A 26253-nucleotide genomic window follows, 5' to 3' on the forward strand; every position below is an offset into this window, starting at 1 on the left:
ATGATTCTTTGCAATTTTGACCAGGAGAGAGATGGAAAAGAGAGAATCCTGTCTTTTGAGGTAAGGCCTAAGAAGGTAAGCATGCATATTCCATGGTGGAGCTGCAAGGTTAGGTAGAGTACAGAGTGGGAATGAATGTTCAGAGGGCTGGGAAGAAGATCTAGTCTGTTGAGAAAGGGAAAGCATTTCAAAGAACTATCAGCGGGCTCTGTGCCTTAGGGTTCATGGGCCTGTATAAATCATTAGCACAGCAGCCCCTGCTCTCTGGAAAGGCCTTTCTCATGAAAGCTGTTGAGGCAAGCGCCTGTGGGGAAGGGCTTGCGGTCACTGTCGACTGGCTTCTTACTGGGCTAATTTCGATGCAGCTCTCCAGTCGCAGGTGCCTTTCCGTGCCGCCCACGCCTGCTTCTCTTGCCTCACCGTCTTGGGACCAAGATGCACATGGCATCTAGAAAATCGAGTCCTTTTTAGAGTGCTTTGTACATTCTATGCGTTTTACAACTTTCTCCTCAGTCCAACAGCCCCATAAAGCAAATACTACCTCCACCCGACAGAAGAGGAAAGACGCAGGTATACAAGCGTAGGGCGTGGTAGGGTCCATGATTCGTAGAAGAAATGACACCCCAGACGCGAATATTATTTAAACGCAGAGTGTTTTATTTTGCACAAGTCCAGTATACTGTGGTCTCCCATTACCAAGATAGAGGGACAACCAAGGAAGTGATCCATTTCTGCAGCATAGGGGCTGGAAACTGTTGGTGGGTAGTAGCTGAGGACGTCTGGAAACTGCTGTTGACCCATTATTGTCCATGTATCAGATCAGGTGGAGAGGCAGCTTCTGAGGCCTGCACTTGCCCAGTCTTTAACTGCCAATTTGTGTGGGGCTAATAGCAGGAGCATGGTGTCTTGATCGCCAAGAGCACACACACCTCACATTCATGTATCTGACAAAAATTGATAACTAGAATATATAATTGTACTGGCTAGTTTTGTGCCAACTTGACACAAGCTGCAGTTATCACAGAGAAAGGAGCCTCAGTTGAGGAAATGTCTCCATGAGATCCAGCTGTAAGGCATTTTCTCAACTAGTGATCAAGGGGGGAGGGCCCAGTCCACTGTGTGTGGTGCCATCCCTGGACTGGTGGTAGATCTGAGTTCTGTAAGAAAGCAGGCTGAGCAAGCCAGGGGAAGCAAGCCAGTAAGTGACATCCCTCCATGGCCTCTGCATCAGCTCCTGCTTCCTGACCTGCTTGAGTTCCAGTCCTGACTTTCTTTGGTGATAAACAGCAATGTGGAAGTGTAAGCTGAATAAACCCTTTCCTCCCCAACCTGCTTCTTGGTCATGATGTTTTGTGCAGGGATAGAAATCCTAAGACAATAATGAACTAAACAAAGCTAACTGAGCACTTCCACCAAAAATGGGCAAATGGTATGAATAGGACATAGTTAAGTTAATGGACAGATAGTAATTAAAGTGAGTGCAAATGGCCAACAAATTATAACACAATGTTTTTTACTTCCTTAGACTTTTAGATTGCTTTATGGTTCTAGGATCTCATACTGTATAGTTTTCTTATTAAAACTTTATTGTAGCTCTTGCTCTCTCCCATTCTGCCCCATGTGCTTGTGGCTGGCCTCTACTTCTCTCTCTCTCTCTGCCCCTACAGCCTTAACTCCCCTTCCCATGCCCTGAATAAACTCTATTCTATACTAAAAACCAAACCAAACCAAACCTTTATTGTAAAGAACTTGCAAACACAAAAATTATGCCTTTAATCCCAGCCCTTAGGAGGCAGAGGCAGGTGGTCTCTGAATTCAAGACCCCACCCTGGTCTACAGAATGAGTTCCAGGACAGCCAGGGTTACACAGAGAAATGCTGTCTTGAAAAGAAGAAAGAAAATAAAATATAAAGGACAAGTGATATGAAAAACACCAACTAAATGAATGGCTAGACAGTAAAATGAGTGGCCAACAAATTATAACACCTTACATTATTTTTCATTCCCTTAGATTTATAGGCTGCTTTGATATGCTTTAAGTATTTCACACACTGTATTATCTTACTAATTAAATCTTTATTGTAAAGACCTTGCAAATACAAAAAGCATGCTTTGAGATGATCCACATGAAGTTCACATATCTCAGTGAACCTCCACATCCTTAAAACAGCTGCCAGGCATGGTGGTGCATGCCTTAGTGCTAGCATTTAGTGTGGAGGCAGTGGGATTTCTGAGAATTTGAGGCCAACCTGGTCTACAAAAGACAGCCAGGGCTGTTACATGGAGAAACCCTGTCCCCAAAGAAACAAAACACAACAAAACCCAGTCATTTTGAAGCTGTGGATTTTACACTTTTACTAGAAATTATACATACATATATATATATGATTAATTTATTTTATGTATGTGTACACTGTAGCTATCTTCAGACACACCAGAAGAGGGCATCAGATTCCCTTGACAGATGTCTGTAAGCCACCACATGGTTACTGAGAACTGAACTCAGGATCTCTGGAATTGCAGACAGTGCTCTTTACTGTTAAGCCATCTTTCCAGCCTGCAATTATATTTTTATGCGCATCATTTTATCTGTGTACCAGATTTTCATTATCCATTATCAGCTGGACAATTAGGTTGGCTCCATTTCCTTGCTATAGGGAATAGAGCAGAAATAAACATGAGTATGGCACATCTCTGTGCTAGGGTATGGAGTTCTCCATGTAGGTGCCCAGGATTCGTTCATGTGCATCTTATGGTAGTTTTAATTCTTTTGAGGAACCTCTCAACTGGCTTCCATAACTTCTTTATCAATTTGTACTTCCCTTCAGACAGTGAAATTTGTCAGAGTTGTTTAAGAAAATACTTTAATTACAAGATCTGTATCTGCATACGGGTATGTGTATGTACATGCAGATGCCCACAGAGGCCAGAATGTCCTAGATCTCCTGGAGCTGGAGCAACAGGCTGGAAAGTTAAAGGGTGGGGGCAGGGTATGCCAGGCAGAAATTGAGGGATGTTGGGAGAACCTGGAGGTCACATCTGCTTTGGTATGTAAAATATGCACCTCAGTCCCTTCTCCCCCAGTGCAAAACCAAACAAGTAGCATTCTTTAGTGTCAGAGAGATAACTTCTAAAAAATGGATGAACTTGATTTCACCGTAGGAGCAACCTACATACAAAAAATGGCTACAGTTATGTCAAACCATATCAAGTTCCTGGTTTTATGTTCAGAAAGTCTTGCCTATCCTAATGTCTGCTTTTTCTTCTGAAGTTTGACTGTTTCATACTTTAAGGCCTTAGATCCATTTTTGAATTGATTTTTTTCAAAGCAAAAGATATGAATTTAATTTCACTTTTCTGCTGGCAGATATTGGTTGGCCAGCACCATTTATTGAATAGGCAAAAGGAGTTTGAGGTAGGGGCAAGAGATTCTGTTCCTGTGTTTCACCAGCCTTGGGGATGTGCCAGGCAGTGGAAATGTACAGCAAAGATGGAAGTCCTGAGTCTTCTACTAACTTTAGCAGTTACAAGTGGGTAGGGTTACAGAAGATGTAAACCAAGGAGGGGCAGAGAGTCTCAAGGGTTGAGAGAAGAGGGTCAGTTCCAAGTCCTCTAACACTTTCAGCAGGAGTGCACACGAACGGACCTGGAGCCCTCTAACTTCTCCAATTGGCATGCCTTTAACAAACTTTGTTTTGGAGACAGTTTCTCTATGTAGCTCTGGCTGTGCTGGAACTCAGAGAGCTGCCTGCATCTGCCTCCTCCCAAGTGCTGAGATTAAAGGTGTGCACTAACACACCAGGCTGCCTCTAATGAACTTTGAACACTGATACTTCTCAAGCTACTACCCTACTGCTGGAACAAGTCACCCCATGTATTGCAAAGTATGTCCCGGCATTCTGCTGAATCTGCCAGGATAGCAGCATATGTAGATGTTTGTTGCTTCCTCATCATCTGCCCCAAAAGAGGATTCTCTGAGATCACGTTATACAGCCAGCTGCTGTGAGGGAGGTCAATCTGGCAAACTGGCAACACTAAGATATGGATTGGGCACAGATTCACTCAGAATGAGTAAACCGTGGAACCTGTCCCACTATGCTAATAGCTTTTGGATGTAAGAAAGGAACATGGCTCTTGATAACTATAGGGCTGGCATCTGGAGCAGGGGTTAGAGTAGTGAAAGCTGCTCAGAGTTTTAAGTCGTGTTAAATTAGAAGCTAGCTGAGAGACGACCCCATTAAGGCCAACAGCCTTAAATTGTATAGATATCTCTGTGCCCTCATTACTAAACCACAAGCGGGACCTGAAAGCCCCTGAGATATTCTACAAAATAGAAAGAGAAGGGATACTGCCAAACTGGGTCTACAAAGCAAGCATTATTTTGCTACCCAAATCAGAAAAAGACACAACAAAAACTACTGCCTAATTTCCCTTGTGAACATAGAGGATCTGGGAGGAGATGGGGAAGGGAAAAAGCATGATCAGAATATTTTGCATGAAAAAAGTTTCAGTTAAAAAACTCTTTAAAAAATACTTGCAAATAACCTTCAAGAACATACTAAGATCTTACAACCAGCAGGGCTTCAGCCTAGGGACACAAGGTTTGGTTCATCACACTCAAATTAACAAGTGTAGGGCTGGAGAGATAGCTCAGCGGTTAAGAACACAGACTGCTCTTCCAGAGGTCCTGAGCAACCACAGGGTAGCTCACAACCATCTGTAATGGAACCTGATGCCCTCTTCTAGGGTGTCTGAAGAGGACAGTGCACTCACCATATACCCATAACTCTAAAAAGGTGTAAAGGAAATGTGACGTTGGAAATAAAACAGTAACAGAAGGACAAAGTAAAGGATGTGGTAAGGAAAGGAAGAAGCACGAGTCCAGAGTCAATAAAAAGTTGTGAACAAGAGATAAAATCTGATTACAAAACAGAAAATACTGATGAGCGGTTAAAAAAATGAACATATTAAGAAATATGAAAAACCTGAGCTGGATATGTGAGGGGGAAAAACATTGCATCGTCTCTTCCTGGTTTAATCCTCTTGGGTTGACGGTAGTGGTTTGAAATGGATGTTTGTAGTTCCTCTTGTCCATGTTGTATGTGGCCAAAATATATATTGTCAAGAGTTTGCTTAAGCTTCCTCCTGGCCCAGTGTTCTTTGTAGCCCGTAGACTGGGCAGGCTGTCAATCAGGCTAGATGCTCCCCAGTGGTCTGTGGGGAAAAGGACATCCAAGCTCAAGTGTTTTCTTTTCAGTGTATTCGAAAGCAGGGGAACCTAATGGCACTGAATTCTACACTTAAGAATGGAGGGCACTTGGCACCCCTGTTGGCCTTAGTGCTTTAACCCATCCCTACCCTCCTTGAAGGATACCTCATGGGAAAAGGACAGAGACGAGGGATCTCGGTGCACTGGACTCAGTTCTGAACAGCAGTAAACCAACTATGGTATGGATGCCGTTCTGGAAGCCATGTAATTCAGAGCTAGAGTTGTAGCTCCATTTGCTACAATATGCAGATAATAAAGCCACCTAGCATGGAACACTCCAAAGGGCAGACTCTCTGCTACCTAACCTCTGTATTTTGCACAAAGTGATCTCTGTCTCTTGTGACTGTCTACTATCCAAGGGGTTACCAGGACCACAGACTAATATGTCTTTTCAGGTCCTTAGCTCTTAGCTTAAGAAAACTGGCCACTTCTCAAGAAGGTGCTTGCCTCTAGCACTAAGCCTACAGAAGCATGCAGTTTCTTCACTAATGACATCCTGCTGCACAGGAGTCACTGTAACACCTGCACTGGATTTAGGACTTGGAAGAATTACAAGTTTCTCCTATGGCTAAAATTGCCCATCACTGTCACCGTAAGTGCCAGGCTTGCCCCATAGTAGTAATGGGAATGACCAGAACCGGGTGGCATTCTAGTTCTCTGCTATGCCGTTCTCAAAGTGAAGAGAGTTACAAAGCGTTGCAAAACTACCTATGCAAGCACACTGCCACTGTCCACTGAGCCCTTAGATTCTTTGCAAACATGGCATATGCTTTCATGGGAGTCAGCCATAGCAAAACACCTGACATACCCAGAAACTCCCACTATCAAATGCTTTTTTCTTCCCACTTCACCCGAAATTACTTTTTATTGCCTCATTAGGCTTTCAGTTTCTATGCCTGGGTCTGTATGATAGTTTAACTTATTTTGATTGGTCACCGAGAAAGGGACTAGTTAAAGTAGCACAATACCTGTTGAGGGTTTTGGGAGTAGTTTGGGAGACCGGTTGAATAGTACTTATGACCACTACTTAACTGGACTTGGCAATCAGTAAACTTTGCCACACAAGCTGGATGTGTAGCTCAGTCTTTTTCTTAGCATATATGGGGCCCTATGTTTCATCCCCATCCCAAGACACTGGTAGTCAGTAGTTCTCCTAGCAGAACTAAGGGGTATTGTTGAGACGTCTCCACAACTTTTCCACTCACGGGTTTTGTGTGGTTGGGCTGGTGTTTTGGTAGATGTTCGTTGACAATGTGTTCAGCAAGTGCAGTCTTTTCATGGGGTGTGTGTTATTTTTTATTTTCCCATGTTACATACATCATTTGAATGATTTTAACTGTGGGGTGGTGGTGGGACATGTCTTAAGTCCCAGGTAGATCTCTGTGAGATCCAGACCAGCCTAGGTTAGAGTGAATTCAAGGACATTCAGGGCTCTTAAGCAGAGAAAGCCTGTCTTTGAACCCAGCATCTTCCCAAAATGCTTTAAACTACAAAAACGCTGCAATCCAACCCTTCTCTATGTATGACCTTGTTTGAAGAAGTGTCACTGTTAGGTGGGCTTTGAGGGCTCCCAGCGCTCAAGCTCTACCCAATGTGGGAGGAGTCAGTCTTCTCCCGGCTACCCATGGATCAGGATGTAGAACTCCCCAGTTCCTTTGGCACCATGTCTGCCTGTATGCTGCCATGCCTCCTGCCATGATGATAATGGATTGAACCTCTGAACCTGTAAGCTGGCTCCAATTAAATGTCCTTGATTCTCTTCTCAGAAATAAAACCCAAACTAAGGAATGATGTAAACACCTTAGCTGTTTGTGGAACTCATACTGTTCAAGACTCAGCTTAGGTTGGCTTCACTCTTAGAAATACTCCCATGTCCACCAGGATGCCGCTTTAGTTCTCCCCATATGGTATCTACACCAGACTATCTCACTGTAATGGTTGGCTTTGCATACTTGCCCCACACTACTCAGAAATGTTTTATTGGCTGTGCCAAATGCCCATCATACTGCGGAGTAAAAAAAGAGTATTAGATACTTCTTTCCAACCGGAATGCTAAGCTTTAATCAAGCAAACTACTATTAATCCCCATATTAAAATTTTCTTCTGGAGTGCTTTAAATTTTTTCTTTTGTAATCTGTGTAGGCATGTGTGTGCCAAGGCACGGGTGTGGGTATTAGTCAACTTGACAGGGGAACTTGAAGGGTTAAGTTCTCTCCTGCCAAATGTGAACTGCAGGGAGCAAACTGTCAGGCTTGGCAGCAGGTGCCTTTACTCATAGGTCCAGTTCACTGGATTGCAGGTATGTGTCACCAGACTTGACATTTTACGTGGAAGCAAGGATCTAAACCCTTTACTCTTCACCACTGAACCATTTCTCCAGCCCTTACAGTCACCAAATGTAATCAAAAGGAGCTTAAGCAAAGACTAAAAGCCCATGCATGCAGACAATTCTAATTTATGTAAACATAAAACATCACACCACTGGATTAGCTTTTAAAACCTCATAATTAACTTTTGTTTTTCATTGTTTTTCTGTTGGGGACAGAACCCAAGGCCTTGCATACACTATGAAAGCATACTACTACTCAAGTTCAGCCTTAGGCTTCAATTTTAAACTTTAAACATATATATATATATATGTGTGTGTGTGTGTGTGTGTGTGTGTGTGTGTGTGTGTGTGTGTGGGTAAAATCCATACACAAAGTTCAAGAACACTTTGAATGAACTTATACCATACAATTACATAGTTGTTTATAGGGATGTTATGAAGATTGATGTACATACACACACACACACAAAAACCTTTTAGCCCAAATCAAGAGATTAAAGAACCATGTTCAGTTGACTACTAAAGAATAAGATAAGTTATTTCTATTTTTAAAAACATACTTAATGCCTATAAAGTTACCTAACAAAGGGATAAATATTAAAATCTTGAAGGTAGCTTCTGTGACAACATCTGGCAGCAGCATTGAGACAAATAGTTCCACGGGATTTCAGGGGAGGACTTTTATAAAGTAACAGACTTTTTTTGGCTAAAAATAAAAACTTAGGATGGTAATACAAGGGGGTCCTTGAAGGCATTATATGGGGAACTGAAGAATGAAAACCTGGAGGGTGAGGTCTCCAAAAGCAAAGAGCTCACAAGGCAGTTAACAACCTCCACTCTCAGCTTTCTGGATGTAATACAAGCATCTGGCTTCATGCTCCTCCATTGAGCAGACATGCTTGCAGTTAACATTCCTGGTTCACTTAGTGCTCTGTACAATTACCCCTGTGCCCACAACAGTAATAAAGAACAGAATTTATACACCGACTTGAATAGCTATAACCTTGGAAACATTTCACACTCATGTTAGCAATCACCAATTTTTGTTTTTTAAGTAAGCAATTAGTAACATATCTCTCTCTAAACATTGTTCTTAAAAATTCTATTAAGAATGTATCATTAAACACTGGTCTACACCACCAGTGGATACGTGGTCTCTGTAGGTCAGGTTGACCTCTACCTCATGAACCTCCTGCTTTGGCTTCCCCAGTGCTGGTATTAGCAGTTGTGTTGCATTACTGTTTCCAACCAGTCCTATATTCCCAAGCCATAATACACCAGGAATTTACACCATCCAATAAGTGAGTGCTATTACCGTTTGATTGAAAACTCTTGATTATAAAAACATTTCACACATCTTATATAGCTTAAGAGTGGCCAAATTATTTCACTGGAAAACTTGTTTTCAAGTCTTAACTCACAGCATATTAAGTAATGTCATGGAAAAGACATGATCTCATTTAAGAGTATTGGATGTGTACACAAATTTCAAAGAGCACGTCATAGTAAAACTGAGAAGCAAGAATTACATATAAAACATAAATATGAAGGCTTAAATGACCCCAAGACATTGGTATCAAAGACACTTGGTAGAACACTAAAGTATTATATTGCATGAATGAAAACAGCCATCTCATATTTATCTGTCACTTTACCAATACCATTTTAGAGGAATCTTCTCATTAGGAAAATGGAGCCAGAGTCTTACATTTGGCTGAATTTATAGGTGGTTAATTACCTCCTCAGAGAGGCCTTCCCTGAACATCTCAGCTTATGGACAATTCAGTAATGTTCTATTCCACTACCTGGGCCTAGGTTTTTGTTTTTGTTTTTTTTTCCCAACATATCACTTCTCCCGGATGTGAAAAATTGAAACTGTCTCTTGAGTGAAATTTGTGTAGTATGACAGCAGAGTCTCTAACTCTGAAGCTCCAGGCAACAATGAAGCACTTTAAAAGCTGAGCAGTCCCAAAGATGCTCTACCATGTTCATAGCAGCCTTATTTATAATAGCCAGAAGCTGGAAAAAACTGAGATGTCCTTCAAGAGAGGAATGGATACAGAGAATGTGGTACATTTGCACAATGGAGTACTGCTCACGTACTAGAAACAATGACTTTAGGAAATGGATGGATCTAGACAATATAATCCTGAATGAGGTAACTCAGTCACAAAAGAACACACATGGTATGCAGTAACTGATTAATTGGATACTAGCCTCAGAAAGCTCTGAATACCCAAGAAACAATTCACACATTTAATGAAGCTCAAAAAGAAGGAAGGCCAAAATGTGGAAGCCTCGGTCCTTAGAAGGGAGAACACGGATGAGGTATAGGACCAAGTGAAAGAGCAGGGATTGAAGAGGGGATCTTTCAGGGGCTACTTCACCTGGGGATCCACCCCATGTGCACTGGCTGATGCTGGGAGGTGCTTGCTGGCAGGAACCAGATAGGGGTGCCTTCTCAGGGGCTCTGCCAGAGTCATGCAGCTGAGCATGCTTGCAGCTAACCATCACACTGAGCACTGGGACCCTAGTCAGGGTGCTGGGAGGGGGTGATAAAGAAGCTGAAGGGGTTGCAGCCTCATGGGAAAAACAACACTATTGACCAACCAAATCCTCCACAGCTCCCATGGACTAGATCACCAACCATTGAGCACGCATTGAAAGACCCATGACTCCAGTTGCACGTGTAGCAGAAGATAGCAGTGTCTGGCATCAATGTGAGAAGAGGCCTTTGGTCCAGTGAGGGCACATTTTCCCAACGTAGGGGAATGCTGAAGCACTGAGGTGGAGAGGGTGATTGGGAGCTAGAGCACCTTCTTGAAGACAAGTAAAGGAGGAAGGGGGATGGGAGTGGGATGGGGGAAGGGGATAACATTTCAAATATAAATACTGAGAGTAATAAAAATTTTTCTTAAAAAAAGCTGAGCAGTACTGGGAGAAAAGCATGAGAGAGCAGGCAAAGGCAGTGGGAGAAGCTGCATTTTGGCATTTATTCAGTTACCTACATGTTCCTCCATTTTGCTTTTGGTTTTCTTCTCCATGTAGTAAGTGATGGGTAAACCAGGAGCCATTCATATTTTTCAAAAAATACTAAGGGATAAAACTTAAAAGAAATCAGTATATTCAGACAGTTCTATGTCTCCCCAAAAGGTATTTATAAACAGGTCATTTTTCGTTTTTGCTTATAATTTTCTAATTTTAACTTTTAGAATAAAGTGAAATATTTAATTAAAATGAAACAAAACAACAACCAATGTAACTCAACCCTGGTATAGTGCTTTAACCCTGCCCAGACAGGGTTTGATTACCTCAGGCTGGCCTCTCATTTTTTTTTTTTTTTTTTAAACTTCATTTTAAAAAACAAAGATAAAAGAAAAAGAATTTTAAACATTTTTGCATAAATGTATAGAAATACCATTGTGTCAGTGCTTGGCTTTTTTTTTTTTTTTCTTTTTTTTTCTTAAGGTTTGATACTCTGCATTAAGGTCTTACTAGTTACAATGAGCAAAAAGTACATGTAAAACAGGATGTAACCCGGAATTAGTCAACGTTTTCTTGGTGTGTAAGGATTGAGCATGACTTTTTTTTTTTCTTTTTTTCTTGAACTTCACAGTCTGTGAGTTGTTTCTGGGGCAGTGCGAGCCTCTGGGGTTAGCATCCCACTATCAGTGACTGCATATTATGTCTGTTCTTTTTCGACTGGGTTATCTCACTCAGGATGATATTCTCTAGATGCAACCATTTTCTTAAGAATTTGGTTAAGTCATTGTTTATGATGGCTGAGTAGTACTCCATTGTGTAAATGTACCACAATTTTTGTATCCATTCATCTTCTGAAGGACATCTGGGTTCTTTCCAGCTTCTGGCTATTATAAATAGAGCTGCTATGAACATTGTGGTACATGTATCTTTGTTGTATATTGGAGCCTCTCATTTGTTATAAAGATGAGGATGGCTTTAAACATCCTCCTGGTCCTACCTCCTGAGTGCTGCAGCCAAACCAAATGTCACCCAGCTTATGTGAAGCTGAGGATCAAACTAAGAGCTCAGTACATGCCAGGAAAACATGCTACCAACTAAGCTAGACGCTCAGTCATGTTATTATTTTTTGAGACATTAAAACCAACAAAAATATCACAAAGACAATATTAATAGAATCTGCAAACTGTTTAAAGGAGTATTTAACTAGAATACTTGCTTCAGACTTACTGAACGAGTTTCTGAGACAGGATTTAATGTACCACGGGCTAGCCTTTGTAGGTTAGCAGTTTGGATGTTCTAGAACTTTGTAATCTAAATGCCTCCAACTTTCAAGGGTTGGGATTAGGTGTCACCACACTCAGCTAATAGAGGTGTGTCTAATAACAAGTATCATGATCATTTTATCAAAATTATATATGCATGGAGTGGGAAAAGTTATTTCTTGATTAACAGCTAATATGTGGCTTTCACACAGGGTCAGGATTTTTGGATCTGTTTTAAAATAGAACAGCTATGAAGAAGTTACATTACTGCGGTTACTGTCACAATTTCAGATTCCCCACCTCTTATGGTTCTATCCCGACAGCATTCTTTGAAGTTTGCATGTTAACACAATGTCTATCCTATTGGCTTAATGCCATCAGAGGGGTTTCCTCTCAGGTGTCTTTGTGAACAAAAACATGAGTTAGTCTGGATCAAACAAGGCAGAAATACATGACCTTTGGAGACTCGTGCAATGACAAGTTTATCTGAAAGTCTGAGGAAACACGAATCGCTACTTGTATTGGTCCAGTCTTCTGTATAGCAGGGCCAACTACAAGCTGACAAGGGTGTGTGCTCAGTGTTGAGGGTTTTTCCTCACTGGGGACAACACAGGGATACTCTCAGGACTGCAGTGAAGGGAATGTGTGTACAGACACTGCTCCAGATCACTAGGTTCTATATCTTGTTTGGTCATAATAATTACTACTAAGCAATATCTCACAACGTTGAAGAGGAAAACACATAAAACATTAAAATTACTGTGGACTCACTCCAATCACTTCAATATGAGCTAAATTAAGAATAAACAGCCTAAGCTGGAGAGATGGCTCAGTGGTTAGGAGCACCAGCTGCTCTTCCAGAGGTCCTGAGTTCAATTCCCAGCAACCACATGATGGCTCACAACCGTCTGTAATGGAATCTGATGCCCTCTTCTGGTGTGTCTGAAGACAGCCACAGTGTACTCACATATATAAAATAAATAAATAAATCTTAAAAAAAATAAACAGTCGAGTGTTAAAAAAAAATTAGACCCTTTTTTAAATACTCAAGAAATAATCTTGAGGAGAGGTTATCTTGTGAAAAATATCTGAGTTTTAACTTCACCTTAAGGGAAACAGTAAAAATACACAAACTATTTTCTGTTTATAAACTTTTTGAGTAAAAATAATATACATAATAAAAGAGCTCACCATCATGTAGGATTGATTATATAGAGCATCAAGAATAATCAACTTACTGGTGTAACAACTGGTCAAAAAATTTTTTACTCTTTTTAAGACCAATAAACAGATATATCATAGTATATTAAGAACAAAACCTGGGTTTAAAGATTTCTGTTATTGCTGCTCAATGCTGACAACACTGGACATTAAACAAGCCTTTTTATAAGTTTATGGAAATAATTTTTGCTTATTTGCTATGTTAAAAATAAATTTCCTATTATCTTATGAGATACACTATAATTACATTTTATAAGAATTACCTCATATACACTTACATATATTTAAAATTATTAAATACTAAAAAAAGAAAATATGCAGACGTAAAAAAAAATATGCAGGCAAAAAAATACTTGAGAAAACTTAAGTTGCATTTATTTCAGTGTGAAGAGATGTATTTTTAATGCCTTCGCAGAAATGGATTCTGTTGCCATGGAGCTGGAAGAAAACAAAACAAAGATTTGAGGTTTATTAATACTAAGTAGTACAGTAGAAAGTGTCTTAGGTTAAGGTAAATCCAAAGATCATGTATCAGGAAAGGATCCTGAAGAGGCTACTTAAAATTCTCTGGGTGGTATTTTCCTCATCTGTATCTTGGGTGATCCTGATAATTAAGTACAAGGGACACACTATATATGGCACACACAGTTCAAGTGTTTTCCTGTAGTGTCATGTTTTGGTGTAACAATGAAGGTGCTAGCTAATGAGATGTGTGAAATCTGTTCAGTATGCACTCACTGTGGTAGGTGACTTCTGTGCACGATGACTCTGAAAACTAAAAGGTGAGCTTGTTTACTGAAGTTGTCTCCTACTTTTTAAGCATGATTCCTGATTATTTTAATATTTAATTTTCTTTGCCCTCTCAAAAGATTTCTGAGTCACAGCTGGGCTTGCTCCTGAAAGTAACCTTTTCTTACTGGCAGCAGAAATGGTTTGACATTTAACTTCATGAATCTGCCATAGCCACTAACTTTGGTGTTGGTGGATGATAGCAACCAGAAGAGAAAAGCACACTTTCTCCCTCTTCTACATTATAAAGAGAATAAAATTGAGCAGGGAGCTCAGGGAAAGAACACTTGCCAAGAATGTTTAAGATGCAGGGTTTCCTACAGGTAGGGGGGAAAAAAGAACAGAATTATTCAACATATTTCCATTCCAACTGAGACAAATAATACCTCAAAAATAAGCTTTTATACTTATACATTTTTTAAAAGATTCATTTATTATCTATGAGCACACTGTCGCTGTCTTCAGACACACCAAAAGAGGGCGTTGGATCCTACTACAGATGGTTGTGAGCCACCATGTGGTTGCTGGGAATTGAACTCAGGACCTCTGGAAGAGCAGTCAGTGCTTAACCACTGAACGAACCATCTCTCTAGCCCATACTTATTCATTTAGGATTAGTAAGGGGATGAAAACAAATGCTTAAAAACAATTTGCTTGTGTTTCTTTAAAATCCTAAAAATGACTTTTTAGTTTGGAGGATATTCTGTCTCTGAGAATATTTGGGTGCTTTTGTGTAACTAGTTAATGGATTTTACAAGTAGATGCTTTACAGGGAAAAAAAAGTTTAAGTTCAAGAGGCAAATTATCAAGTTTTTACACTAAGTTTCAGAAAATGGCACTCACTTCACATGGAGAGTAGATGAATGCAGTGTCCGAATGGTTTAATTTTTTGCACATATATGAGGTTAGTTTTAAAAGACTGCCATGTCATTAAAAACCTGTATGCCAAGTTTTAATGATTAAATCACTGCATGAACTTCACTGTAATTGATTTAGCTACTCCCCAAAGACAGTTACTGAAGGATGTAACATCATCAATTTTCTTTTGTTTTCTCACATGGATTTACCACTTAAACCAAAAACGGTTTCATGTATCATCATTTGCAATTCCTTTTCATTAATATAAAGTCCAAAATAAAGGCAAATCTATCACTTAAACTTGCAACTCACCGTAAGTCCAAGGAGCTTGTGGCAGCAGCGCCCCTGGGTTAGGAGGGTAGGGAGGCGAGGCCTGTGGGACTGGGTGATGAGACCCAAACTGTGAATAAACCGGCTGTTGATGACTGTAAGAAACAGGCGTGGGAGGCAGAAAATACCCATTTCCTGGGATAAAGGAATTTGCTTGTGGCTGTCCAGCTTGAGGCTGTCCAGCAAAGTAACTAAAATGTTCAGAGTATGAACGATTGAAATGCGTGCTCTGGACAGTACTTGCAGCTGTAGCCAACACTGGAGGAGGAGGAGGAGGCTGTACCTGATATGCGGCCATCCCTTGGTATGTGTGAGTGACAGAAGTGCCGTTGCTGCTGCTGTACTGATAAAAACACCAAGAGTAGCATGGATATGCTGCCCCGAACGAATGTGCAGAAGAATTATACATTGTGGAACACGGAGACTGTGGAGGTTTATTCCTGGATGGACCAAATTTCTTAGTCAGGACTTTTGGATTCTGTTCAGAGCGAGCGTGCGGTACTTTTCTGTTCACATTGAGGGCCGAGTTCCCATACGAGCCAGACGGTGCAGTCTTAGGGTTTGGTGCACCCACCACACACTTTTCTGGTGATTCACTTTTTATAGGCTGCGATTTTACGTGCAGGACAGGAATTTTGTCCTGGATACACACAGGTTCTGGAGAGCTGGTGCATGTCTGATCATCAATAGACAAATCTAGCTTTTCATTATTTTCATGTTGAAAGTCTGTACCACTCATTTCAAGACTGCTGTGAATGTCCTTCACAGACTGGGAAGCAGACACTGAGAGAACAAGAGGGTCACAATTTCCTGCTATTAGGTCAGAAGGCAAGACCTCTGTGTGATCCATAGGGGTTTCATGGGACTTCTGTGCAGGTGTGTGGTCAGGTGAGCAAGAGTTATCTGTATCTTCTTGGTCAGTAGTTACTAAAGGACAGTCTTCCTTTTTTGTTTCAGCAGCAACAGAACTCACAATTCCTTTCTTTATGCCACTGGAGTTTTCCTGCTGTTCAGTGACAAATGCTAAAGAATCAGGTAAGCTGTCTGTTGGCTCTATTTTGCTTTCTGACTTTGGTGTGCAAGTGTCTTGTACACTTTCAGCAGGTGACACTGAGTCAGGCACTGAGCTTTGTCTTTTGACAACTTCTGGAGATGCAGAGATGCTTTTCAGACTGTCAGAGGAATTTGGTCCTACTTTGTTTCCACCACTGGGAGGAGATCCTGTAGTGCTACTGAGTATAATATAAATAAAAGCAACTTTAAAGACAGAGTCACAACATTTTAACAGATAAACATCAGAAATTTTTATCTAGTGTAAGAATTCATAAGACTGACATTTTCTCATTTTACTGGGAGTATACAAGTAAAACATTTTTCAGCTTTACTCCCTTGGTTTGAATTTAGCTATGTTTCCAATACTGTGTTAGAAGGCTGAGTTATTTGGAAATCTTCTAATAAAAGCCTCTATCATTCAAATGTTCAGTGCAGTCTCTAGTTCATAGATAGACAGACTTCCAACCTTTAGCCTAGAGTCTTTATACCTTTCTAGGAAAAATAAGTAAAAAGGCCCATGGTTTTTAATTTAATTTAATTTTGTTTTTCTAAGGTGGGGTTTGTCCTGGAACTCGATTTGCAGACTAGAATGATATAGAGGTCCACCTGCTTCTTCCTCCCAAGTGCCCATATCTAGCTCAAAACATCCACGTTTTAACCAATATAACCTTAAAAGGCATTTTAATGACAACCCACGTTGTCATCTAATGCTATATAACCTGAGTTTCCAGAACAGGTAATTTGTCTTTATCTTATTTCCAGGGATGACTTCCTGTGTAGATTCACAGCTGCCTGGATGACCTCTGACCCTTCAGAGGACATTAATTTATTTCAAGTTAGCCTTCTGTCTCAATCCTGTAGAAGACAGTTTAATTCTTTAAGGCACAGATACTTAAGTTATCAAACCTAATTATGCTGGTATATGTTACCCTCTAGTACTTGTTGTTTTTATAGGACACTTTATAATAATTTAGAGTCAAATATGCTATGAAAAAATTCTAGAAATGTATTATTTTTAAAAAAAATCAGGAAATAAATGAAGCTGTTAGTTCTTCCTTTTTATATTTTGATACTTATTATCCTTTGTAAAATGAAAAAAAAAAAGGATACTCAGAAACCGAAAATTTAGAGGTAAATAACTTTATAACAAAAAGATAAAAATGTAGTGAGTTCTCTATAGTTAACTTACTTAAAGAAATAGTCTTTGAGACCATATATGTTATATGTATATAGCAGAATATGCTTCCTACTTTACACTGTTAAAAACTTTTCTATAAAATAGAATATTTGTATTATGTCTGTAAACTACACACCATTTCTATTAATGCCCCATCAATATAAGATAATTTCTCTTTAGCCAATTTTAAACTTTAGTTGATTTACAACTTAAAAATTGTTTGTTAAGCAATGCCTTTAATATAAATGTTTTCTTTCTTGATTTAGCAATCATCCCTTTATAAGCTCCAGCTAACTTTAATAATCTTACATGGCATCTGCCTTCAATACTTAATGTGAAGTTCAAAATCTCTAAGCCTTACTTAAGCTTCCACATCTCCCACACATCTGTCCTCTAAGCTACATGTATGATTAAACAGTTTACATGCAACAACAAATTCCTATATTTATCCCTATTCTTACGCAAAGAGGGTGGTGGCAACTCCTACCTTGGATGTGTGGATATTGTCTGGCTGTTTCCAACATCTTTCATAGTAACCTAAATAACAGAAAGATTAAAATATAATATTATTAAAATATAATATATATAAATTATATTTTAAATATTAAAAATAATAAAAATTAAAATATAAGATAAAGACTGCAGTTTTACGTTAATTATGACAAGCTCCATTAAACATCAATCTGCTCACCCATTAAGATCACAGTGACTCTGCTAGACTTAAGTATTCCACAACTGCTTTAAAAACGTGCGTTTGCAACATTCTTCTTGCCCAAACTCAAAAGCCTGCAAGTTGCACTACTCTGAGCTATGACACAGCATTGTGGAAATGTTTATATTGGAAACCTTCTGCTCTGTGAAGAACTTAGAATTACTAGAAATTTACCTTTGTGCATTGTGAATGAAACATAAGTGAATTTCATGTCTAGACTTTGGTACCATTCCCAAGATAGCTGAATATATATGCAAACATAACTAAATCTGGAAATTGACAAAATCTGAATGAAACACTTGTACTCATATATTTAAGACTTGGATACCTCCCCATTTCTGGACCTAGAGCCTGCTAATGTCTGTGCAACACTCTTAGGTCTGAAACAACCTCCTCTAAGTATTGTCCTATTTTTTTTTTTTTTTTTTGGCACCAACTTAAATTAGCAGGAGGCACAGTTCTAGGGATAGACCACTTGCCTAGCATATGCAGAAAGTGGGTCCAAATCTTAGTACTATAAAAATGAATGATGAGTTTATTTGCTCTATTATTCCAACAGGATTTAACCAGTTTTTAATGTTCAGAACATTAACCAAAGAAACCACTCAAGAAATAATATTGGTTAGTTAACAGCATAATTCACATTCATAATAATAAATGTGCTCCCCCTTATTACTGTACTGGATGGTTTTGTGTCAACTTGACACAAGCTGGAGTTATCACAGAGAAAGGAGCCTCAGTTGAGGAAATGCCTCCATGAGATCCAGCTGTAAGGCATTTTCTCAGGGGAAAGGGCCCAGCCCATTGTGTGTGGTGCCATCCTGGGCTGGTAGACATGGGCTCTATAAGAAAGCGAGCTGAGCAAGCCAGGGGAAGCAAGCCAGTAAGTAACATCCCTCCATGGCATCTGAATCAGCTCCTGCTTCCTGACCTGCTTGAGTTCCAGTCCTGACTTCCTCTGGTGATGAACAGCAATATGAAAGTGTAAGCTGAATAAACCCTTTCCTCCCCAACTTGCTTCTTGGTCGTGATGCTTTCTTTGTGCAGGGATAGAAACTAAGACAGCTACTAAAATTTATTCCTTCATGAAATAAATTCTGAATTAAAAAACTGAAAATTATGTACTTGTAAGGTACCTTAATCACACACTAACAGTTAGCAGGCTGAATTGAAAACATCAACTTTTTTATTCTGTAAGCTAATTTTCTGGTTAAAGATTGTTTTCATGAATATTTGCAAGACTAATTTTAAAACATTTGTACCTTTTGCTTTTTCCAACTGGAAACGGTGTCTGCACTTTCTTTTCCCTGAGAGACTTCACATGTGTCTGTAGTTACAGGTCGTTTTTTAGAGGAACCTGAAATGTTTTTTATAGTGCACTCTGCAACTAGAGGTATCTGCTCAGGAACGCCAGGTTGACTGCTGTCCTCCTCAGGTTCTGTAATGGGTGTCTCCATCTTTTCTTTTTTGTTCTGTTGCAAAGCATTCCTTCTGTTGCGTAGCATTTGGAGAAAAAGAAGATGAGTAGACAACTTAGTATCCTTTGCACTTAGCACCTTCATATGTTCAATTGTCTTCATAACTTTCATAATATGAACCATTTTCCCAAAGTCTTTCTGAGGGACAGACATTACATTTTTGAGTAATAGAAAAAACTGCTTGTAGTTCTGTTCCAATTCTGCCACAGTGTTCCCAAAATTTACAGATGCGGTATGTGGCACCAAGTCAACGTATGTGCAAGCTGAATACTTTGAGTTATTCAGAAGCCTTTTAATGCCTGTAAGTTCCTTAAGTTCTCTGTAGAATAAATGTAAAGCATAGGAACAGTTAGAAGCTTCACCATATTCATAGATGATGGCCAGCTCTTTCTTAAGGACAGAAATAGCAGTCTCTATCAGTTTCCAAAGGCCATGTGTTTGGTTGTCACCAACTGAAAAGGAAACCACTTCTTCTTGGCAGCCAATAAGCTCAGGAAGAAGAGACCAATCGAACCAGAGCATACCTCGAAACCTCTGGTTGTGTAGTTTCTTTGCTACTAAATTTTTAAGGTAGTGAATTGTCTCTGAGACCATGACAATTTCAATATAAATCTCAATAGCTTCGGGCTTTAAAATGACAGCTCCAGGGTTGCGGTTGTTTAGCATATCCAAAACATTTTCTTCCATGATAAAAATATTATCTATGTTATCTTCTTGAAGCATCTGAAAGTATTTTTTTAAAATTTCTAAGTGACCTGTACATCTGAGAGTGAGGTCCTGTAACTTCTCTACGTCTGCAGATTTAGCTTGATCCAGTATCTCACCAACACAAGAAATATCTGGATATGAAAGCCAAGCTTTGTTCAGCCTACAGTTTGGTATGCTACCTAGAGCTGACTGTTTAGAAGCAATCACAGCATCTTCTTCAAGCCCAATACTAGTGGGTTCATTGTTTAAACCTTTAGACAAGACACCATAGATCTTCTTCAACTTAGACAAAGCACACTCATTTATTTCCTCAACTTCTCTACTCTTTCCTGAATGTGTTTCAGGTAAGCAGCTTTTTTCTTTCCATACAAGACTTTTTGCAGCATCAAAATATATATGCTCCAGACCATAAAGACAGATTTTGATACTTACTTCTTCATTGCTCTTGATGAAACTAACCTTTGAGGAGACTATTTCTATAATGATCCACAAATGATCACTCTTTCCTGGATAGGAATGGACTTTAGGAGAGCCGGCATGTACATTGATCAGCTTCAGAGTGCTTTTTCTTAATGTTTCCAGGTCTCCTAAACTATCTCCAAAGTTAACTCCACAGGCAAAGGGAACAGAAAGACAAAAGTCAAAGCAATCAGAATAGTGCTTCATTATGGCTTTGCATTCATTAATTTGCCGTCTGTATTTTAATAATGCATAGTATGAATTATTTTCTTTTCTTGTTTCTGTTAAGAATTCAACTAACTGATTATGATAATTCTGCAACTCACAGAATGCATTGTATTTTAGCCGTCCTTGAAACCCAGGATAGAAGTTGGACTGCAGCTGATACCCACGTGGCCTGTGAAGCAGCTCACTGTACAAGCTCTCATCATACCAAAGCAAGCTTCGGAATGTTGGTTTACCTTCTAAGAATCTTTTTTTGTTTTCAATAAACTGAATAGTTTCCATTGCCATTTGAAGTTCTACCCAAGTATCAACAGCACATGGTTTCAATTTAAGTCTACAATTATTCCACAAGTTTTGTTCTACCAACAGCTTTCTTGAAATCAGGATTTGGTCAATTGAACATTCTTGCTGTCTTTCAAAAGCTTCAACAAATAAAGGGAGAATATTTTGACAAAGCTTAGTCTCTTCTTCTAAAATCTGCAAAGATGCTGCTTCATCTGCTCTCTGTAAAATTTGAGACAGTTCTGTTACATGAGATGTGTAGTTAGCTGAATGATGTTCTTTTAATTCCTTCTGAAGAGCAGCAACATTAGAGTTCTCATGTAAAACAGGCCTATGATTGCTCTCTGCAATGGCTGGCTTTGAGAGACAGTCAAGATGAGAGGTGTTACTAACTTTAATTTGCCCTGCTTCTTTTCTTTCTTTAAGCTGCTTAGGAACTGTGTCTACAGTTGAATTTTTAATGCTTAGATGAGAATCAGTCAAGTTGTCTGTAATTATTTTCTTGTTAACATGAAATGATTCTTTTAGGATATTATTTTGACTTTTGTACATAAAACTAATAGCTGATCCTTCAGTTATGATTTTTTTGTAAACTGCTTGCTCAATTTTCCTAATTTTTTCTTCCTCAATGTATTTTGCCATATATCTCTTTGAAGGACCCATTACATTCTCTTTTAAGAGCACAGAACTATCACTGCAAGATAGTTTCTTCATATTCTTCTTACAATTTTTACGTTCCTCAGTTATTTTTGTTAGATTCAATTTAGAATGCTTAGTAATATCTATCTCATTCTCATTTATATCAAAGAGTCTATTTTCCCCCATAGATTCTTTCTTTACAGCTGTCACTAGAATTGACGAAACCATAGGAACTATATAACTTTTGTTTGCCGTATTTTCTGTAGAAATGCTTGATGTGGTCTCCATAGGAACTGTACACTTTTCTATAGGGAAAATTGCTTCTCCATTTTTAGCACCATCAAATACACAGTTATCTTGTTCATATATATCAACACTTACAATATGGTTCTTATTTGAGTCTAAAACTGAAATATTCATGTCAGTGTTAGCTTTACAAGTTACATCATAACTTTTATCTAAACTATGACTTCTGTCTTCTTTTATGAAACTTAAAGACACTGAATTGCTTTCACATACACCTGTTTTATCTTCAGAACTATATTCTTTTGCTATATCCCCAATACTATGTGTTGAATGGCTTTCAGGTTTTGTAGAGTCACTACTACATAACAGTGTATCTGTCCAATGCTCTTTTTCATTTAGTGCTGCTTCTGGGCCAAGCATATTCCCACTTGTTTCAGAAAAATGCTCAAGTTCAGAAGAGCTTGCATTTCCCACAATGTTATCAGTATATTCTGACTGACTTATACTCCGGGATGTATAAGCTGAAGGTATCTGTGATTCTGAAACTTGTTCTTCATTACAAAATTCTCTCACGTGGAAAGTGCTAAGACTACTGGAAACATTCCCAGACATGATTTCACTAGAAAGGCTCTCTGCAATCCTCTCTCTGCTAGTTCTATACGATCTCTGCTTTGATACTGGGGTCAATGACTCCTCAATATCGAATCTTAAAAATCTTTTATCTCCCTGTTTGTCATGTTTTCGTTTGGATGAAAAATGCTTAGAATATCTTCTTTCAGACACCAAACTGTCACCTTGAAGATCACAACTTTCCCAGAAATTATTGCGTATTATTGCATATGCCTTCGGTAACGGGCCCTTCCTCTTTTGTCCCACTTTAGATATAAGCTGCAAAGATGTATGAACTCTTCTATGGGCTTTTTTTAAGTGAAGAACAGCTTTGTTCAGTTTTCTGGACAGATGCTTGCTTTTACATAAAGATGCTTCATTGTTTAGAATATTCAGTACATTCCTAATGTGCCTTTCTGACTGTGAAAATGTTTTAATTCGTCCCTGAGATAAGGAAGAAAAATGGTCAGATGAATCACGACTTGTTGGCTTCCTCCTCTTCTCATGAGATTCATGTTCCCTTGAGTCTTTATGGGCTGTGTTCTGACCCCTGGAAGAAGAAGGCAGGTTTCTTTTGCCACTTCTTGATTGCATGTCCTTTTTATTTCTAGTTTCATTAAAGTCAGGTTTTGATTTTGTGGAACATTTACTCTTATCATTCATTACTGTGACATTAGAAGGTTCAGTAGACAAAGAGTCACTGTTTGGTTTTCCAGATCCTTGACCCCTATGTGTATTGTGACTTGAGTTGGAAGAATGGGGAATCCCAGATTTGCTTGCATCTCCTGATTCTTGCACTGAATTACCAAACTTATTTTCACATGAAAAACTTGAATTTTCTCCAGAAGGTTGGGAGAAAATACCAGATCCAGGAGCATTCCCTTCCTTATTTGTTTCTGGTTCTGTAGATTCAGTTATATGTTTGTAAAAATTTTCTTTCAACTCTAAAGATTCATCAGTGGGACTGACTCTTAGACTACTTAAGTTTGTAATTGTAACTTGTAGATCTGGAAGAAAAATTGGGTTGTGGAGTTCTCTTTTGTCTTTTTGCAAGCAGAAAGAAACAGAGTTACATTCTGGAGAACAGTGCTTATCAGTACCCTCTCTTCCTGCAGAACTTGAGGTTTCCTTCTCCTCATAGCTGCTTCCAAATAGGCCTTGCCAATCAATCCGAGACTTCAGAGACTCATAAAAGTCAAATTCTTCACAAACATCATTTCTATGGCTACGCATATTTTGTTGAAATAAAGAAACATTATCATGTTTTTCAAGATCTACCTCAATTTCACTTCCCAATCCTAAAGCTTTAAGAGCTGAATTCTCATTTACCAGCTGATGACAGTCTTGTAATTTATCTTTATCAGTATCAATTTCACATTCAGAAATGCTATGTTTTACTAAACCCAAATCTGAACTTTCAGAAGAACAAGTTTCTTTTAATTGGTCGTTTTGATGATCCCCAAGATTTGTGCCTACTGTAAGGGCAGTAGTGTCAACTACTTGTTTTGTAGCATTTGAGGCTACAGACACTGAATGGCCTTCCTTTTCTGGAAATGTGGACAAGTCCTCTAGGCCTCTTCCATCATTTGGTGGCCTTTGTTCTACAGCCTCACTCTTTGATGATGCCATTTCTGCTGGTTTACCTTTTTTCCCTAAAAATGAGTTAAATGTGAAACATTCTTCAGATTTCAGAATTTCTACTTTGGTGTTACTCTTAATTTCCTTCATTTCAAGTATATTGGTGAAAAGACCATTTGCATGAACATCCTGCTTCTCACTTCCATTTATGTTATCTGTATTGTGTTCTGGAGACAAAGAAGCACTATCTTTCTCTTTAGCCTCGGTTGCATTTTCATCATCTCTTTGTTCTTGCAAATTCATATTCAAGTTTAGATCACAGCTCAATTCTGCATTGTAAAACATGCTGGGATCCTGCATATCATCTTTAATATGAGGAGCTTCTTCTCCGTGATGGTTATACAGTGAAACTGCCCCATTTTCATTTTCCCTCTGGACACATGTATATTCTCCAAGTATGTTGCAAACTGAACGGTCAATGGATATGTTAATGGCAGAAGATGAAATAACTCTATCAATGAGTTTTTCTCTGGCCAGGGGAACATCTTTTGCTTCCTGAAAAGCATCTGACAAAATGTTACCACAGTTTTGATTATTTTGTACTGTTTTTAATTCTATTAGCCCTTGAGTCATGGCAAATTTTGTATTGTCTTCATGCTCCAAAGTATGCTGAGGGTACTTCTGTGAAAGACACTCTATATCTGGAGTAAGATAACACTCTAATTCTGATGCTGCATGATCTAGTTCATTTTTGTCCCCTGTGGAAGACATGGGAAATTTGGGCATTTGTAACTTATGAGTAACTGCTATTTTTTCACAATTTCCACTTTTAAGATTTCCACCTTCTTTGTGTTCCTGGTACAATGTATTAGAATCATCAATTGGGCTACTAATAGTTTCTCTAGTAAAAACAGTTTTTTTGCACCAAGTTTGGTTTACCCCATCTTTAGAACTGTCTTCTGGGCTGACGAAGGTTCTTATTCCTGTATCTTGCATGTATTCACATAGGTTTCCTTTCCTCTGGACTGGGAAGGAAGTACTGTGTTGCTCTTTAAATTGTTCTGTAATGGCAATTCTACTGGATGCTATACAATCATAGCCCTTTGAGCTGATACTGTGAGTCTGATAGTGTGAACGTTCAGAAGAGAATTTGAAGCATGAGGCATCCAAGCAACTAGTAATAGGATGATCAACAGGGACTTCAGATGAAGAGATGGAAGTAGTCGGCATACATGTCAGCTTTAATTGTGAACCGCCATGATCCAAACTCTTATCAAATGGCAAAACATCACTCAAACCGGCAGTATTATTTTGGTTTCTTATGCTTCGTTCTCTCTTCATCAGTCTTGGGTCCTTAATGAGTTTTGAAGTAATAACTGTACTTGAGCCAGTATTGTTGTGAGAGGGAAAAGCAGCAGAAATACTACTTAAAATACTTCTGAGATATGTCACACTGAACAGGTCACCATTACCACTTGCTGTGTTATCAGTGGGCATGAAAGAAAAACCAGAATTGCATGTGTATACTTGAGAAGCATCTCTAAAGTTTGATGAATTTTCTATCTGTCTGTTGTACACTTCAAGCATAGAATTGTTTCCATGTTGCACATTTCCATAAGAATTAGAAGGATCTGAGCTGGGAGGACCTGTCTCTGAACTTAGTGCTTTACATGGACAATTTTCCTGAACAAACGGGTCAACAGGTTTCCTGAAGTGCTCAAAGATGACTGTTGCATCCTTCCCTTTTCCAATTCTTTTGGCAATGGTACAGTTATTCAGGGAACATGTTCTCTCTGTGGAAACATAAAGAAAAAGGTATGTCATAAGTGAGTGTAGCTGACAGATCACTTAAATAACCCATGATGACAGTAGCAGAGGTTAAGAGATAAAGTAACAAAATATTGCAATGTATAGTCTAGCAACTTAAAAAATAGCCTATTTGGTAAGTGAATTCTGATAATAAAAAATGGAAATATTACAATGTGAAGTTGGAGAGGGTGGTGAGATGGCTCAATAGCTAAAAAGGCTTGCTGCTAAGCTTGAT

The 26253-nt window shown here is 38.9% G+C and overlaps 1 protein-coding gene across 1 annotated transcript in view; it reads right to left on the bottom strand.

Annotated features, from left to right (window-relative positions):
• Positions 1–13466: 13466 nt before the first annotated feature.
• Positions 13467–26253, bottom strand: part of TEX15 (testis expressed 15, meiosis and synapsis associated) — a gene marked incomplete at both ends in the record, with an annotated part of 32330 nt that continues 19543 nt past the window's right edge. Inside the window, 4 exons of the mRNA XM_080928947.1 lie at positions 13467–13504; positions 15026–16272; positions 17761–17810; positions 19248–26002. Of these exons, the coding sequence (XP_080785073.1) occupies positions 13467–13504; positions 15026–16272; positions 17761–17810; positions 19248–26002 (8090 nt within the window). The remainder of the gene's footprint in view (positions 13505–15025; positions 16273–17760; positions 17811–19247; positions 26003–26253) is intronic.

Source organism: Micromys minutus (genome assembly GCF_963924665.1).
Source record: "Micromys minutus genome assembly, chromosome: 14".
Lineage (NCBI taxonomy): Eukaryota > Metazoa > Chordata > Mammalia > Rodentia > Muridae > Micromys > Micromys minutus.